This window comes from Notamacropus eugenii, chromosome 2 (assembly GCF_028372415.1).
Source record: "Notamacropus eugenii isolate mMacEug1 chromosome 2, mMacEug1.pri_v2, whole genome shotgun sequence".
Lineage (NCBI taxonomy): Eukaryota > Metazoa > Chordata > Mammalia > Diprotodontia > Macropodidae > Notamacropus > Notamacropus eugenii.
The window spans coordinates 387653327-387668791 of NC_092873.1; the positions used below are offsets into that span (position 1 = coordinate 387653327).

Here is a 15465-nt window from a genome sequence, read left to right on the forward strand (position 1 = left end):
TCACCCCAAGCTCTCTGAGTCTGGGAGCTTGTGAGGACCAAAGACCCATATACTACAAGGGTTTAGCTAACAGTCGATTGTTTTCCATATCATCACAAAGAAAAAGCTCCTAGAGAAGGATCTACCGCACAAACCCAAGGGATATTTTTTTTCTTAAGGTAACTACCAAGTCATTTCTTCCTTACACACAGACACACACACACACACACACACACACACACACGGACACAGATACATGCACACACCCCTTACTACCGGTTATAATCACTATGTGGTTTAAATAGAAATCATCTTTCTAGACCAAAAGCCTCTCATCGTGTGCACAAATTCATTACAGTAAGTTTTCTGGCATTGATTTTCCATTCATTTTCTTTCTTTACACAAAGTTCACTGATGTAGTCATTTATAGAGGAGGAAGAGACATGATGCATTCCAATAGAAGGATTTCAAAAATGTTGCTGGGGAGAAGGCAGGTTGAAATTCAGAGCCCACTTTAACCACGGTGGTGCCACTCACGTATCAGGACACCAATTAGACCAAATCCATAGACTGGATTTATTTTTGGCCACAACAACTAATCACAAACATTCAGCTGGCAGCTCAATTAATTCTGAAGGCCCAAGTCTTATGGACTCAAGTAATTAGACCAATGCTGGTATTGTGACGGCTACATAATGTAACATAATTTGTCTGTACCTGTCAAAAGACTATGGCAAATTGTGCCATTACTCATACTGGGAGCTGTGGGGCTGTTTTTATTTTTTAAAGAAAAGAAATTTAATTTAAAAGACCAAAAGCAACATTCTTCAATACAAGTAACTGATACAGGTTTACAGATACTGAGAGCACACAGAGTGAATTCCAAGTCGTAGCAGCAAACCCAAAGTAAATGCTAGATGTGGATGCTGCTGGGATGAGGAGGGTTGGGTCTTGGCCCTGAATGATGCTTCCCTTTCCTCTTCTGTTGCCTCCTGTGTCCTTGGCTGGCTGAGAAGTACCATGGGAAGACCCCAGGAAACAGGTGAGGCTCTCTCCCTCTGTCAGAACAGAGCTCCATTTCATGACTGGGTTCAATCCCCTCTTCTCCTTTCCACATGTGTGAACAGCTTTCTGGAGAATTGACAAGGATGATGATGATGATGATGACGACCCATATAAACCATTGGGAACTGACCATATTTTTTTTAATATATATTTATATTTAGTGTCCCATCATAGAAAAGTTCATATTCAAATATATCAAGTACATTATATGGGAGTAGGGGATTCAGGACTGGAAGAGGGCTGGGAAGGGAGGTGAAGAGGAAGAAACAAAAAACAAACCCCATAAACCTTCAAAATGACAGTCCAGTTTTCAGAAACTGTAAATAATGCTTTTTATGGGGAAATAAATGGAGCTTTAAAAATGATCTTCTCAGTGAGAAAGTTAACCACACCCCTTTCTCCCTCCCTAATTCCCAAACTGTATGCGTTTAGATCCATTTTTCCTACAGTATGTCAGTTGTTGCTAGGGATGTTAATCGACTGTTTGTGCGAGTGCTAAGCAGGAGCAAGGAAAGAAATGGGAAGGGGCTCACGGAGAAGAGGGAGCATGGCTGCGCCTGTGTTTGGGGAGCTAAGGAAAGCAGCATTTCCCCTCTTCCCCTGCTCCACACAGATCCCCTGTGTCTTGCTGTTGCAGTTCTCCTATTTTCAGACCATGATGGAATACTGAGGTATATAGTTCTGTGGAAAGTTTAAGAAATATAATCAATAATGTGATCATCAAAACTCTGCCCGACGTGTCGGGAACGTGACAGCATTCACTGGGTGTTGTGGAGGTTCTCCTCAGCCTTCCTACTGCTGCAGGTTCAGTGTGAACTTCCACTGTTGTGATAAGGATGGGCTGCAGACCTCAACGCTCAGGCCTCCGTTTTTGGCGTTACGGCTGTCCAGGCACAAGTTGCTTCCAACGTGCCTCAATTTGGAATTGCTCTCAATTTGCTCCCATTTCTATAAAAAGGGGAAAGAAAAGTATGAAAGTAAGTATAAAAGAAAAGTGATACTTTGAGAAAGCTTTTCTTGTTGCATTAGAAAATGCCTCCAAGCAACGATCACACCCAAACCCTCTGCCCCAGAGATTCAGCTGCTGGACATCTACTCCCACGGAGGCTAACGTCGGAAAGAATGGCCCCATGAATGCCCACTCCTAAGAGAGCAGGCTAACATTTACTAAGCATCTTTGGAGTGCCGGGCACTGTGCTAAGCACTGATTTAAAAAAAAAAAAAAAAAGACAAAACATCCTTTCCCCAAGACGTACTTTTTGTGGTAGCAAAGAACTGCAAAACAAGCAGGTGTCCCTCAACTTGGGAACTGGAAAGGGATACTATCGCACCCCAATAAAGGATATGTATGAAGAATTCAGAAGCGAGGAGGAAGCATATAGAATGGAGAAGAGTAAAGCAAGCAGAACCAAGGGAAAAACCACACAATCACTAACTACGATACTGGGAACAGAAAGGATGAAAAGAATGAAGCTGTCAATTATAATGAGAGTATAACGGGCAATCCCGTACCACAGAATATTACATCATTATCTTAGTTACATTATGTAACACTGTCAATTATAATTACGTAAATATAATGACCAAGCTTGGCCCCTGAGAAAAGAAGACAGGATGCCTCTCCCTCCTCTCTGTTTAGAGGTGCTAGGATACTGCACATCCTGCCACAATGGTGGGGCTAACTAAACTGTCCTTTCCCTACCCACTTAAATCTTTGCTATGAAGTGGCTTACAAGGGAGAGGGATATATTTGGAGGCCTAAGAACAAAAAAGAAAATTCATCATCATTTTAAAAGGAAGAAAAATATATCAGGTGCCTGAACGCTTGACAGAGGAAACTCCTGCCCTCCATCAGCGCTTATAATCTCCTCCCGGAATCTGAGGACAAACTGACAGGACAGTTAACCTCTGCTACCTCTCCCACCTGCCCTTTTTCCTGACTCTTCATATCTCTTCTCCCTACAGGGACCCATTATTCTAAGGCTGCCTCTGGCCCCTTCTCTCATTGGTCACTTGAGTCAAAGAGGAAGGAAAGCAATTGATTAAGAGCTTAATACTTCAGTGTGAATAAATTGATGGGTGAGCTCAGTCAGGGATATTTGCATTTTAAATCAGAAAGCTTGGGGAAGAAAATGCCTGACACAAAGACATAAATGCCTAATGGTAAAAGTCCCAACGTTACTGAGGGAACTACGCAGGGAGGGAGGGCGTTTCTTGCTGCCCCTCCGATTACACCACTAAAGAGCTATGTATTTTGCCTTATAAGCACAACAGACTGGCTTTGAGGGGACTCATGTCTTTTTATGTACCCAGTAATCTATATCACTCCAGATAGGCATGGCATTGGCTCACAGTAGACAATGCACAAGTGTCTATTTGTTCATGGTCTGAATAGGAAGGCGTAGGGAAGGTAATTCTGCTAAGCAGCCTTCCTCCTCGGGAACAATCCAGCCTTGCTACTTCTCCCACTGAAGTCTACAGTACACATTCATTACCTGGACACCTCCTTATTCTAAAAACTTGCCTCCAGGGGGACTTAGCACCCCACAGCTGTTTAGGAGGTTATAGAAAATAAATATCACCAATTATTTTCTCCAATTAGTGTCTGTCTTATTCAAAGAAAAAAAATTTTTTTAACACACAGCATTGAAAGCCTTTCATCATTAAGGTTGTAGTCTGTGATTCTAATTAATTTTTTACACCATATGTGCTAACGTTCCTATACGTACAATTTTCCCCTCCCTTCTCCCCCTCCCAATCCTTTCAGTATTGTGGAATTAACATTTCTCACTCTTGTCTTCTTTCCTCCTTTCACTCTGCAAATGCATACACAACACATGTGCAATCAGTGACGTGCTCTGAAACCAAATATTCCAACTGGCATGAAAGCACAGCATTCAAGATAAAATTTGCTAAGGAGTTTCAGTCTCAAAGGGCAAGTGAACTAGGCAGGAAGAAGATGCGGAACAGGGAGGGGCAAGGAAACAGAAGAGGAAACTGGTCTTTAAGATGAGACTGATGACCAATGGATTTTATACTAGGGACCTTGTGACTTTCAATCTGTTTGTATATTTTAACTGGGATTTCTCACAAACGTCACTAACATGTTGCTGTTAAAAATGATCATCCAGATTAATATTATGTTAACAGTAAAATGCAAATGGAGAGTGTGGGGAAGAGAATAACGTAATGCAAATGTAACTTTTTTAGGGGTAGTTTATCCTATTTTATAGTCAATCACTTTTGCCGCACTGTTTTCTGTTATTTTTTCTTTTTTCCTCTCTCCAATTGTCATGTAAAGTCTTTATCTGGCTGCCACTGATAAGCATGTCATTCCAGACTGGTTAGAATTCATTTTACCAAAGAGCGTTGGAATCTGGTCCCATTCTCCTTAGGGAATTAGCCTGTCATATAGTCACGCATCAACTAAATGAAGGACCCTTTAAAAAAAAAGCCCCACCACAGATCTATCTTTTGAAAGTGGTTTGACAGCTCAGACTGATATGTTATAACACAAATCTCTACCAGGCTGACCTATTTATGGGACAGTCAAAGCAGCCGATTTTGCCTGTTGCAAAGGTCTATATGCTTTCTCTCCAGTCAACACACTGGTTTTCAGTGTTAACCACCAAACCAATCCTTTCTGATACAGATCATATACCACAGAGAGCTGACTTTTCTATAAACTTCTTTCTTTCTCATAAAGTCTGTTTGAGATTTTAGTGATGAATGCTGTTTCTTCTTCTATGTATGGGCAAATTAGGGTAGGATCCACATATTAGCCACTTGAATAAAACATGCTTTTTCAAAAATTCGGTCCAACAGGACCAAATTTCCATGTGTTTTAAAAAAAGATATAAGAACATGGCTAATATGGAAATATGTTTTGCATGGCTTCACATGCCTAATAGGTATCATACTGCTTGCCCTCTCAATGAGTGGCGGAAGGGTTGAGGGAGGGAGAAAATTTAGAACTCAAAAAAAAAAATGCTAAAAAATAAATTGCAGAAAAAAATGCATGTGTGCGTATGTGTGTGTATGAATGAGACCAAAGTTTATGACTGTTCTACATTAGTACCAAAACAAGATTTTCTCTTCATTATTGCCAAGCGAGAAAGTGATTTTAAAGTTTTGTCTAAGAGCCAGGCTAGGTGTCATTTAGCTCCAGATTGCGAGGCAGTTAGGTGGTGCAGTGGATAAGGCACTGAGCCTAGAGTCAGGAAGATCTGAGTTCAGATCCGTCCTTAGACATTTATTAGCTGTGTGATTCTGGGCAAGTCACTTAACCTCTATTCACTTAACCTCTATTTGCCTCAGTTCCTCATTTGTAAAAAGGGGCACACTGGAGAAGGAGATGGCAAACCATCCCAGTATCTTTGCCAAGTCCATGGTGTCACAGAGTCAGACATGGCTGAACAAATGACCAAAGCAAAAGGATGGTTGTCCAGGGTACCACAGACCATGGATGTCCCAAAGAGAGTGACAGGCAAAAAGATCAATCAACTATTAAATCAACACACATTTAAGAGCAACTAGAATATGCTGGCTTCTGGAGACACAAAGATAAAAACGAAATAATCCTTGTCCTCAAGAAGTTTACAGTTTATTAAAAGACAGATGTGGACAGAGAAAATACATACGAGGTAATTTGGGGAGAGAGGCACTAGCAACTAGGGGGAGCCTGCAAACGTACCATGTGGAAGGCAGTGCTTGAGTTGAGCTTTGAAGGGGCTCTGAGAAGCAGAGGTGAGAAGGGCGGGCATGCTTGGCATGGGGAATAGATCACATGTAGAAAGGCATTGGGAGAAATGGAATGTTATGCATGAAGATGACCATGGGGGACACTTGGGCTGGACTTTAGAATGTGTGAAGGGTAGGCTGGAGCCAGATCACGAACGGCTCATAAACACCAAGCAGAGAAGCTTGCATTTGATACTAAAGACAAGAGGGAACTAATGGAGTTTATTTCTGAACAGGGGAATGATGTGGCCAGAGACATGGTTTGGTGATATCACTTTGGCAGCTGTTTGGAGAGTAGTCTGGAGAGCGCTTGAGGCAGGGAGGCCAAAAACTCTGTTACAATAATCAATCATGATTCCAGAGGTCTGATGATGAAATGTATTAGTCACCTCCTATCAGAGATGCAATGGATTAAATATATAGAACAAGACACAGATTTCTGGACGTGGTCAATATGGAAATCCATTTTGTATGAATACTTGTTTTTGTCACAAGGCTTTTTTTTCCTTTAAAGAAAAACTAAGCATGTGTATGGGGGTGGGGGAGGGCTTTTTTTTCTTTTTTTGAAAAGTTTTAAGTGAGTGTGTTAGGGGTAGAGTAGGAGGAAAAAATAAATGCTTATTCCCTGGAAAATAATCTTAAAATACTCCGGTCCAGAGGTAATGAGGGCTTTGACCTGGAGTGGTAGCTATGTGAGTGGGGAGAAGAGGAAAAAACGCAAGAGATGTTGCAAATGTAGACTTGACAACTGACTGGATATATGGAGGGTACAGGGTGGGGGTGGGTAGCAGAAGTTGAGAATGAGTCTACGGTTGAGAAGCTAGGTTACTGAAGGATGGTGGTGACCAAAAGTGATTGTGTAAAAGCCATAAAAATTTTTCTGAAAGTTGTCAGAGGGGAGAAAGAGGAGAGAGCACATAGTCAGACAAATACTAGAAATATCTGCAGAATCTGAAGAGCTGGCACTACTGAAAGTCAAGTCAGTACTAAGACATGGGTACTCATTATACGGACATGATATATGAAATGCTTCTGGGGATTTTGAGAGGATACAGAACCTAAGGAACCTATTTCTACCATGGGTGGAATGCTCACAGCAGAGAGAGATCCATTTTTATCTTCTAAACATCTCCAAAAAAAGGGTTCCAAACCCACTTTAGGCAGACGTTCCCTATGGGACACAACTCTTTAAAAGCACCAACTACTATGTAATAGTTCAGCTCTATGACACTGGGAAAATCACGAAGTCTCGTCATAAAAATCAGTATTTATTGACCTCTGCAGGGAACACAGCAATGCCTCACAGCCAGCTGCCACCCAGGCAGTCCTTACAGGAACTGGGGCCTAGATCATGAGGTGAGAGTGGGGCGTGCATCATGGCTGAGAAGCTTAACAGGGTAGTGCCAAGGAAGGAGGCTCTGCAGAACAACTCTGTTGGAGAGCCCGACGTTAAACGTGTTATTGAACGGTAGGTTATAATACTCATCTGGCAGCTTCTACCTTCTCACCCACCTTACAATAAAGACTAATGAAAGAATGAGTTCAGTGCCGGAGTGTGTCAGTGACAGCGAACTGGGCATACTGGAAGGTGCTTCTGGTACCTGGAATTATTCCAAAGTATTAAATGGTAACTCTGGTCTGTGAACTTGCTTAAAAATTTTTGATGTTTCAAGCAGTGGAGAGAATTCTGGGCTTAGAGTCAGGAAAAATCATCTTCCTGAGTTCAAATTCAGCCTCAGACACTTACTACCTGTGAGACACTGGGCAAGTCCTTAACCTTGTGTGCCTCAGTTTCCTCATCTGTAAAATGAGCTCTTTGCCAAGAAAACCCCAAACGCGGTCACAAAGAACAACGGCAACAACATGATTGATTTTCTTTGTATTTTACTGTTAAAAACACTGTTGTGAGAAGGGGCCCCAGGCTTCCCTGGACCACCAAGGGTATCTATGACACCGAGAGTTAAGAACTCCTGCTCTGAGTTGTACTGAGGGAGTCAGACAAAGAAAAAAGGGGTATGATATATAAAACAGGTGATGTTGTAGAAATGTTAGTTCTGATTACATACAAAATCCCAGACTAGATACAGCATTGATTTGCAATCAGAGGGCCCAGTATGAATTGAAGTCCTGGCTACGTCACTTACTACCTATGTGACCATCATTGAGCCAGTTCCTCTCTTTATGTCTCAGTTTTCTCATTTGGAAAAGGAGCGGATTGGACGAGTATGATGACCAAAGTCTGTGCCAGTTCTAAAAACTTTCTGATCTTCCGAAAAATATACAAGGAACATAGGTTGTCATACCCTAGTGATCTGGGTCTTAATAATCCAGATGTGCTCTATCTTTTAAAGAGTAAAAAATAAAATTTAAAAAACTTTTAATTTAAAAAAAAAGAAAGGGCACAGAGGAAAGTAAAATGTAAAGTAAAAATACTTAAAATTGGTAAAGGATGCTCTTCCTTCCCTCATGAAATCATACATTCTGTAAAAACTGTAAATCATTTCTCTCTCTGGAGAAATAGTTGGGATGTCACTTACAAGAAAGGGAAATATAATCTAAAATCTACAATATTATGCCAAGCTTCAAGAAATAAAACATTTCTTCAACTTCTGGGTTGAAAAATTAATTCCTGTACTTTGAAATAAATGAAAAACAATCCCTAATAATGTAACATAGATAGTAAGGTTCTATATGATTAATTCCAGTTTTTCACAAGTTTAGCCCATTTTACTATTAGCACCCATGTGGATTTTAGTTTGGGGTGTCTTGCTTGAAAGTAATAAAATTTCATCTTTTTAAAAATTTCATATTTTTAAAAGCCATCCATCCAGAATTTAGACTTTTCATTAACTCAGCCTAACCTCTCACAGAGTCAATCCAAATAAATGAAGCTTTGCTATTTAAGATTAACCTTGTATGGTTTGGCCAACTGGTGAAACATGACAGTTGTCTGCTTTCTTGTTCTTAAAATTTTAGCAAGACTTTACAGAATAGTTGAATATTATCTATTTGTTTGCCTATCTTGTACCTATACTATGGGTAGGTTTTTCTAGACAGCCTAAGTCTATGTGTCAAGCACTAATTCTGTACTATGGTCATTAGTATGAAATTAATCATTCAACAAATACTGAGTGCCTACGGGAGAAGAGGAGACTTGGGAGTGGGGGATGCATGATGACTATCTTCAAATGTTGGAAGGGCTGATATGGGCAAGAGTGATTAGACTTGGCTCCCAAAGGCAGAACTAGATGGAATGGGTGGATGTGGTAGAGATAAACTGAGGTCTGGTATCAGGAAAAACTTCCTCAGAAGTGGAGCTATCCTCAAGCAAAAGGGACAGCCTCAGGGAGGCAGTAGAAATCCCCTCAGTGGCGGCTCTCAAGCAGAGACTTAATGACCAATTACTTGTCAGATAGAAGGGATTCTCTGCTGTGGTGTGGATCGCTCTTGAGATGTGACCATGGGCAAGTCAATTTCTCAGTGCTCCAGGTAACTCACTAAGACTGGATGGTTGGACTAGCTGGTTTCTAAGGTCTCTTCCAAATTCCATATCGTAATATGATACTATATTTAGGGATCATATGAAAACTGGGAGAAGCACAATGAGGCATAAGATGTGGTCCCTCTCCTTAAGAAATTTAGTTTAGATGGTTATATAAGGGATAAACCCATCATAACAAAACACAAAACAACTGATGTAAAGAAGCAAACTTTGGATAGGTACAACTCCTCCCTTGAAACATAGTAGAGTTTTGCAAGCAAAAAGAAAAGGAATGGAAGTACTGGGGGACATTCTGCCTGAATATCCAATGTCTCAGAATTAAGAAACCAACCAGGTTGGCTTTGAATTCATAAAGGCACATGCTCCTCTTTTGGTTGTACCCACCTGTCTGCTGTCATTTTCTCTGCAGCCCTGTAGTTTTATGAGGGAGCCTGGCACTCGGTCCACCACAGTAAGGCACAAATCTATATGTTTCACTGACTTGTCCTTTGTTAAGGCCCATTCCTGAAATACAAATACAAAAACAAAATAAGTACTTGGCCACAGTATTTGTTCATATACAAAGACGTATGGGGATTCCAAGGCCAATGTTAGCAGGGGATAATACAAGGCATATGGACTTGGGACTCCTAGATTCAATCTCTTGCTCTGCCATTAATATAATCTCTCCGTTGACATTTCATTCCCCCCCGGCTACAATCATTTTGGACTTTTTTGGCAAACGTCAGGCCTGGAATCAGGAAGACTTGAGTTCAAATCTGACCTCAGATACTTACTAGCTGTGTGACCCTGGGCAAATCACTTAATCTTGCTTGCCTCAGTTTCCTTATCTGAAAAATGAGCTGGAGAAGGAAATGTCAAACCATTCCAGCATCTCTGCCAAGAAAACCCCTAATGGGGTCACGAAGATTCAACTGAGCAACAAAGAAGTCTTCCGTGAGCTCATCATTGGGAAATGTCATAACCTCACCAAATCCAGTCAGCCTCGTCACTCACCCCTCATCAGTACTCTCTGCCCCTCTCACGAGTGTGTAGAGCCATAAGCTCTACTATTTAAGGAGAGGGAAAAGAACGAACATCTCACACATCTCCTCACTTCCCAACAGGCTGCATTACTGCTGGGTTCTTTGCCTTCTCCACCATTCTCCTGGGCCGGGTACCCCTCCTTTTCAGCTTTCTTTTACATGCTGTCTTCTCTCATCAGATTATAAGCTCTTTGAAGGTAGAAACTGTCTCTCTTTTTAAAAAAGTCAGTATCCTCAGTGCTTAGCATACAGCAAGTGCTCCATAAATGTTTCCTGACTACTGACCAGGAGCACGAGAGTAAATAACACTAGATTTGCAGTCAGAATTTGCATTCAAAATCTAAGTCTGAGGCTTATTAACTGTAAGACTTTGACCAATTATTTCCCTTCTCTGGGCCCCAGTTTCCTTTCTCAAAAAAGAAGGGTAGACTATCCTATGAAATGTCAACCTCTCGGTCTCAATTTTCCCTTCTACCAGCAAAATGGGAGAGATATTTACTTCAATCTCATTTTTTTCTGAGGGAGGGGAGTGTTATTCTTGTGATTTAGCGGGAAGCTAAGTGGCGCAGTGGATATAGTGCTAGACATGGAGTCAGGAAGACCTGAGCTTAAATCCGGCCTCAGACACAAGCTGCGGGAGCCTGGCTAAGTCCCTTAACCTTTCTAAGTCTCATTTTTCTCATCTGTACAATGGAAATAGTAAAAGCAATGACCTCACAGGTTATTTGTGTTGTTTTCTTCTCCCAAAGATTAAATAAGAGAATACATGTAAAGCTTTTTGCAAACCTTTAAAGTACCACAGAAATGATTTCATCATCAGGAGCTCCCTGGGGTCAAACTTTCTCCATCATGGCAGACTGGTAACCCATCCGTAACTTACAGTTGTAGTGAGCTGTCTGGGTCACTGAGAGGTTCAGTGATTTGCTGACATAGTCAGTATGCATCAAGGGACAGGAACAGACCCAGGGATTCCTGAATTCAAGACTGGTCCTCTAGTAACAAGTCACGTTGCTTCCCACATCAATTTCAATCATACTGATTCACTAACGCTCAGCATCCAACAGTATTAACTCTTGGTGCGAAAGTCAAGCAAGGGCTCTATGAAAATTTCTATGACTAAGTATGAATGCGAGAACCAAAGTCTTTTAGCATCTGACGACACGAGAGTAACTTGGGGATGCTGCTTTGGTGGCATTTTCTCTCCAGGGGAGTTACTTTATAAATACAGGAACTCAGTCTTTCGACTTAGGCTCTTGATGAGAAATAAGGGGGACAAGGAGGAAGTGGAAGGGGTTCTTTTTTGAAGAAGAAAAGAGAAGGGAGGTTCTGTAGAGGGAATCTATGTGTGGGAAAGAACTTTTTATGTTGAAAGCACACATTAGAAGGGGTCATAGGAAACGTGCCATTTCCTGAGCCTCAATAAAGAGCTTGGTACCATATGTGATGTTTCTGTAACTTTCTGCTTAATTATTTTAAAAGCCTACTTCAGATAAATCCCAGCAAAACTAATTTAGCTATGCAAACAACAGAGCAAGTCACCACTTTGGTCTTCCCACTGCATTTCAATTCTCTGAATTTGTAACAAAATTCATAAATATTTAAGGAATCATTTTTATTTTAATTTTTTTTTGAATTGCCACTCTTAAAACTTGGCTATAAATTTTCTCATTTCCTGTGTGTCTGTTGAGCTTCTGCTAGAAGCCTAATAACAAAACTGGATCTTTCACAGCACCGTCCTCTTTCCTGTTAGGAAATATTCTTCCAAATTCCTTCTCCCCACCTGTGACATATCATGCCATTCTGATTCTTTTCAGAAAGGAATGGCTCTTCTCTAGTTACAGTAACTAACTCCACTGAAGACAGGAACCTTTCAACTCTATTTATTAGGGGAGGGGGTGCTTTTTGGGTATCCCCAGCATTTAGGCACAGTGCCTGGCATTTAGTAATAAATGTCTATTGACTGAATCACTGACAAGGGGGCATCCGAATATTATCAAAAATTTATCCTTGGCTTTGCTTTCTGCCTTTCTATAATCTTGTTTTGATTTGGTTTTGTCCTCCCAATACACGGGGTGGTCCTTGTCACAGGTTCTCTCTTACACAAAGCCAGTACTGATCCTCTTACTGGTTAGCACCTGACCCCTACACTTATTTGTATATCTTGTTTATTTATCCTGTAAGAGAGTAAATACTAATCCTTAAACCCAGGCACTGATTCCTTTTTTTATATTTATATCACCAGTGTTTAACACAGTGCCCCTTAGATCTGAAGTCGAGAAAAAGAATTCTAATGGAGAGACTGCATCCAAGGACTAAAAAGAGCGATCTTGACCAGACTGCAATTACTTTGAAGGAGTCTGTCTCTTTTCTGTTTTCAGCGCAGAAATGTGTTATCTGATTAGACTGCCCCTTTATGAGGACAGGCCAAAATCAGCTGGGGGTATGGCCAGTGAGCTCTGGGCTGTCTCTCTGGGCATCAGCACATCAAAATCCACCCCCAAAGGGCACCCTGAGAGCAGCTGGACTGGGGAGGGCACTGGCAAGTGACCAAGAGGCATTCTGCTAAGAGGAGTAATCTGAGACCAACCATTACCTGGGGCAGGACGATCAAGCAAGTTGCCACTACTACCAAAGATATAATACTGAACCTTCCAGAAAGAATGGGAAACCAATTATAGAAGAACTTTACCAACGGATCCGCTGACAGGACATCTACTGCCTGGACTCACTCGGTCTTACGTGATCACCCCTGGGGTAAAAGGAGCGATTAATTTCCTGAGCTAAAGCTACACAGGGAATCCTTACAATCAAGAGGCCTCAGAATCTACACAACAAAGATTGATTCAAAGAGGTGTAGTGTTTAGCAACAGCAGTGGGTCTGCTTTAAGACATAAGAAGGAATGAACAGAAATGAACACTGCCTATATGTCTTAAAATGAGATTTCTGCCCCCTTTCCTTGGTTTAAGTGAACAGGCAAAATATTTTCACATACGATCAACTGGAAAAATAGGTCGGACTCATTTAGATGAACAGTCTGAATTGCAGAACTTAAAAAAAAGAACACACACTTCTGACTTTACATGGATAATCAATATATTACTTGCCCTCTCAAGGGGAAGGAGGGAGAGAATTTGAAACTCAAAATTCTAAAAAATGAATGCTAAAATCTTTAAAAATGGAATTGGGAAGTATTTATTGAAATAAAAATATTTTTTAAAAAAGGATATACACTTTTTAATACTTTCAAAGATATACAACAATGTACTTAGGCCAACCAAATGTAATTTGGACTTATTTAAAATGTGAGAATGATTTGTAATCATCATGCCAACAATTATACATAATAGTTGTTCCTAAGGCATCCCAGAACTGTGGGATTGGAAGGAACCTTCCATTTACACTAACTCCTAGGGCAGGGAATCTTCTCTACAAGATCCCTAATATGTGCCAATCTAATCTCTGGTGGCCACTGAGTCTCTGCCTGAAGATGGCCAAGACTGGAACAATTCAATCTCTCTCCAGATACCCTAAACCATTTTTTGACAGAGTTGTTAGCAAATTTTTCCCTATATGAAACTGAAATCTTTCTCAAAAGATTAAAAAATTTACATTGTTAATTGGTTTAGAAAAAACCCTTTAAAAATAGAGCAAAAGTAAACTTAGCCTTTAATTATCATACACTCTGAACTGGCAAGGGTCTGAATTAATGAATTTTTGCTACATATGGTTCCAAGCTCAGAAAAAAGTAGTTTTCTTCCTATATTACTTTTTTATTCCTACATCTGAAAATCACATCTAGTAACTTTCTCTTCTTCTCTCTGCTCTTCTTGTGGGGGGGGAGGGAGAGATAAGGTGCCTTTGATTTGAAGGTACAGGGAGAAAGGAATGAGGAACATTCTCTAACTTGGGATATTAACAAAAAGGACTAGAAAAAAGAGAAACAAATAATTACATTGCCTCTTTGGCCCTTTCATTAATATAGTTCCACACCTGCTAAAGAAACATATTTGTAATCTATGAAAAGAGACCATCGCAGCCACAACAAAGGTTCCCCAATCATCACCCTTGTGTGAATTTGGATACAAAAGCTGTTGGCAGCACTAGTTCAACAAGTTCCAGCTTAAAGAACACAAATTTAATTAGGGACCTTGTGTAAGACCTTTAGACTTAATACAATCTTAGTTCTAATGTGAATAAAGTATGATCCACTTTGAAAATAAAACTTTAGGAAGTGCCAGATAAAAGTTTACAAAAGAGTACAGTGAACCTACACCAGGTTGGTGACAACAAATTCATGTTCTTTGGTTTTCCCCCTTCCTGCCATGTCACCATGCACCTAACAATTCCCACCAGTTACATGTGTTTTTCCTCTCTTCCCTTCTACACCTGTTTTCCTAGATTTCCTCCATCCTCCTTTATGCTGGTATCTTTTCCTTTGTTGTCCTGTTTTCCTGCTCACTCTCCACTCCCAATAATGTATGATGTAAGCCATGGCAGCCGATGCACAACAGAGTGTCCCGAATCCATCATACCCATCCCCTACAGTTACTTCTCCCTGCATTTCACTGAACACAAGCTCGCTAATTGTTAGAACTTAAGTCTTTTCACCATAGATGAGAATTCTGCATTATGGTCAAATGGACTTCACAAGTACTGAATCAATGTTCTAACATAAGGTCATCCTTCATGCTTATGGCCACCACCGTAGAGGTATCATTATATATGCTGCCATGAACAGCTATGAAGCTTATTGTAACACAATAAAATTTTCATTTTACTTCTGGAATTAATTTCCCAAAGGTGAAGTTACATAGAAAGCTTCATTTTTAAGTGGGATGTCCTACAACATTTAACTATGGGACACTGGCACTCTCTTTAGTAATCAACCCCCAGCAGGGTGAGATGGTACTTTCAACAACTCAACTGTCAAGACATTGGCAAGCATACTTTCTCCCAACGTTTCCAACATCTAGCCAAGAAACTAGCAAAGGCTGTATTGAGGATGTTATATTGCTGTTAGCAATGGGGCTTTGCTGATACTCAGTGTCATACCTTAGAGAAGGATTATATTCAGCTAAACAGACCCTAATAAAATAGACAAAACATGTTTGAAGCCAGGAGCTCATTTTCTTTGTTCATAACTGGGAAGACAG

General features: G+C 40.6%; 1 protein-coding gene across 1 annotated transcript in view; it reads right to left on the minus strand.

The window, feature by feature from the left end:
• Positions 1-531: 531 nt before the first annotated feature.
• Positions 532-15465, minus strand: part of GALNT2 (polypeptide N-acetylgalactosaminyltransferase 2) — a 263931-nt gene continuing 248997 nt past the window's right edge. The window contains exons 15-16 of the mRNA XM_072647466.1: positions 9671-9790; positions 532-1992 (exon numbers count right to left, since the gene is read on the minus strand). Of these exons, the coding sequence (XP_072503567.1) occupies positions 1837-1992; positions 9671-9790 (276 nt within the window). The 3' untranslated portion in view covers positions 532-1836. The remainder of the gene's footprint in view (positions 1993-9670; positions 9791-15465) is intronic.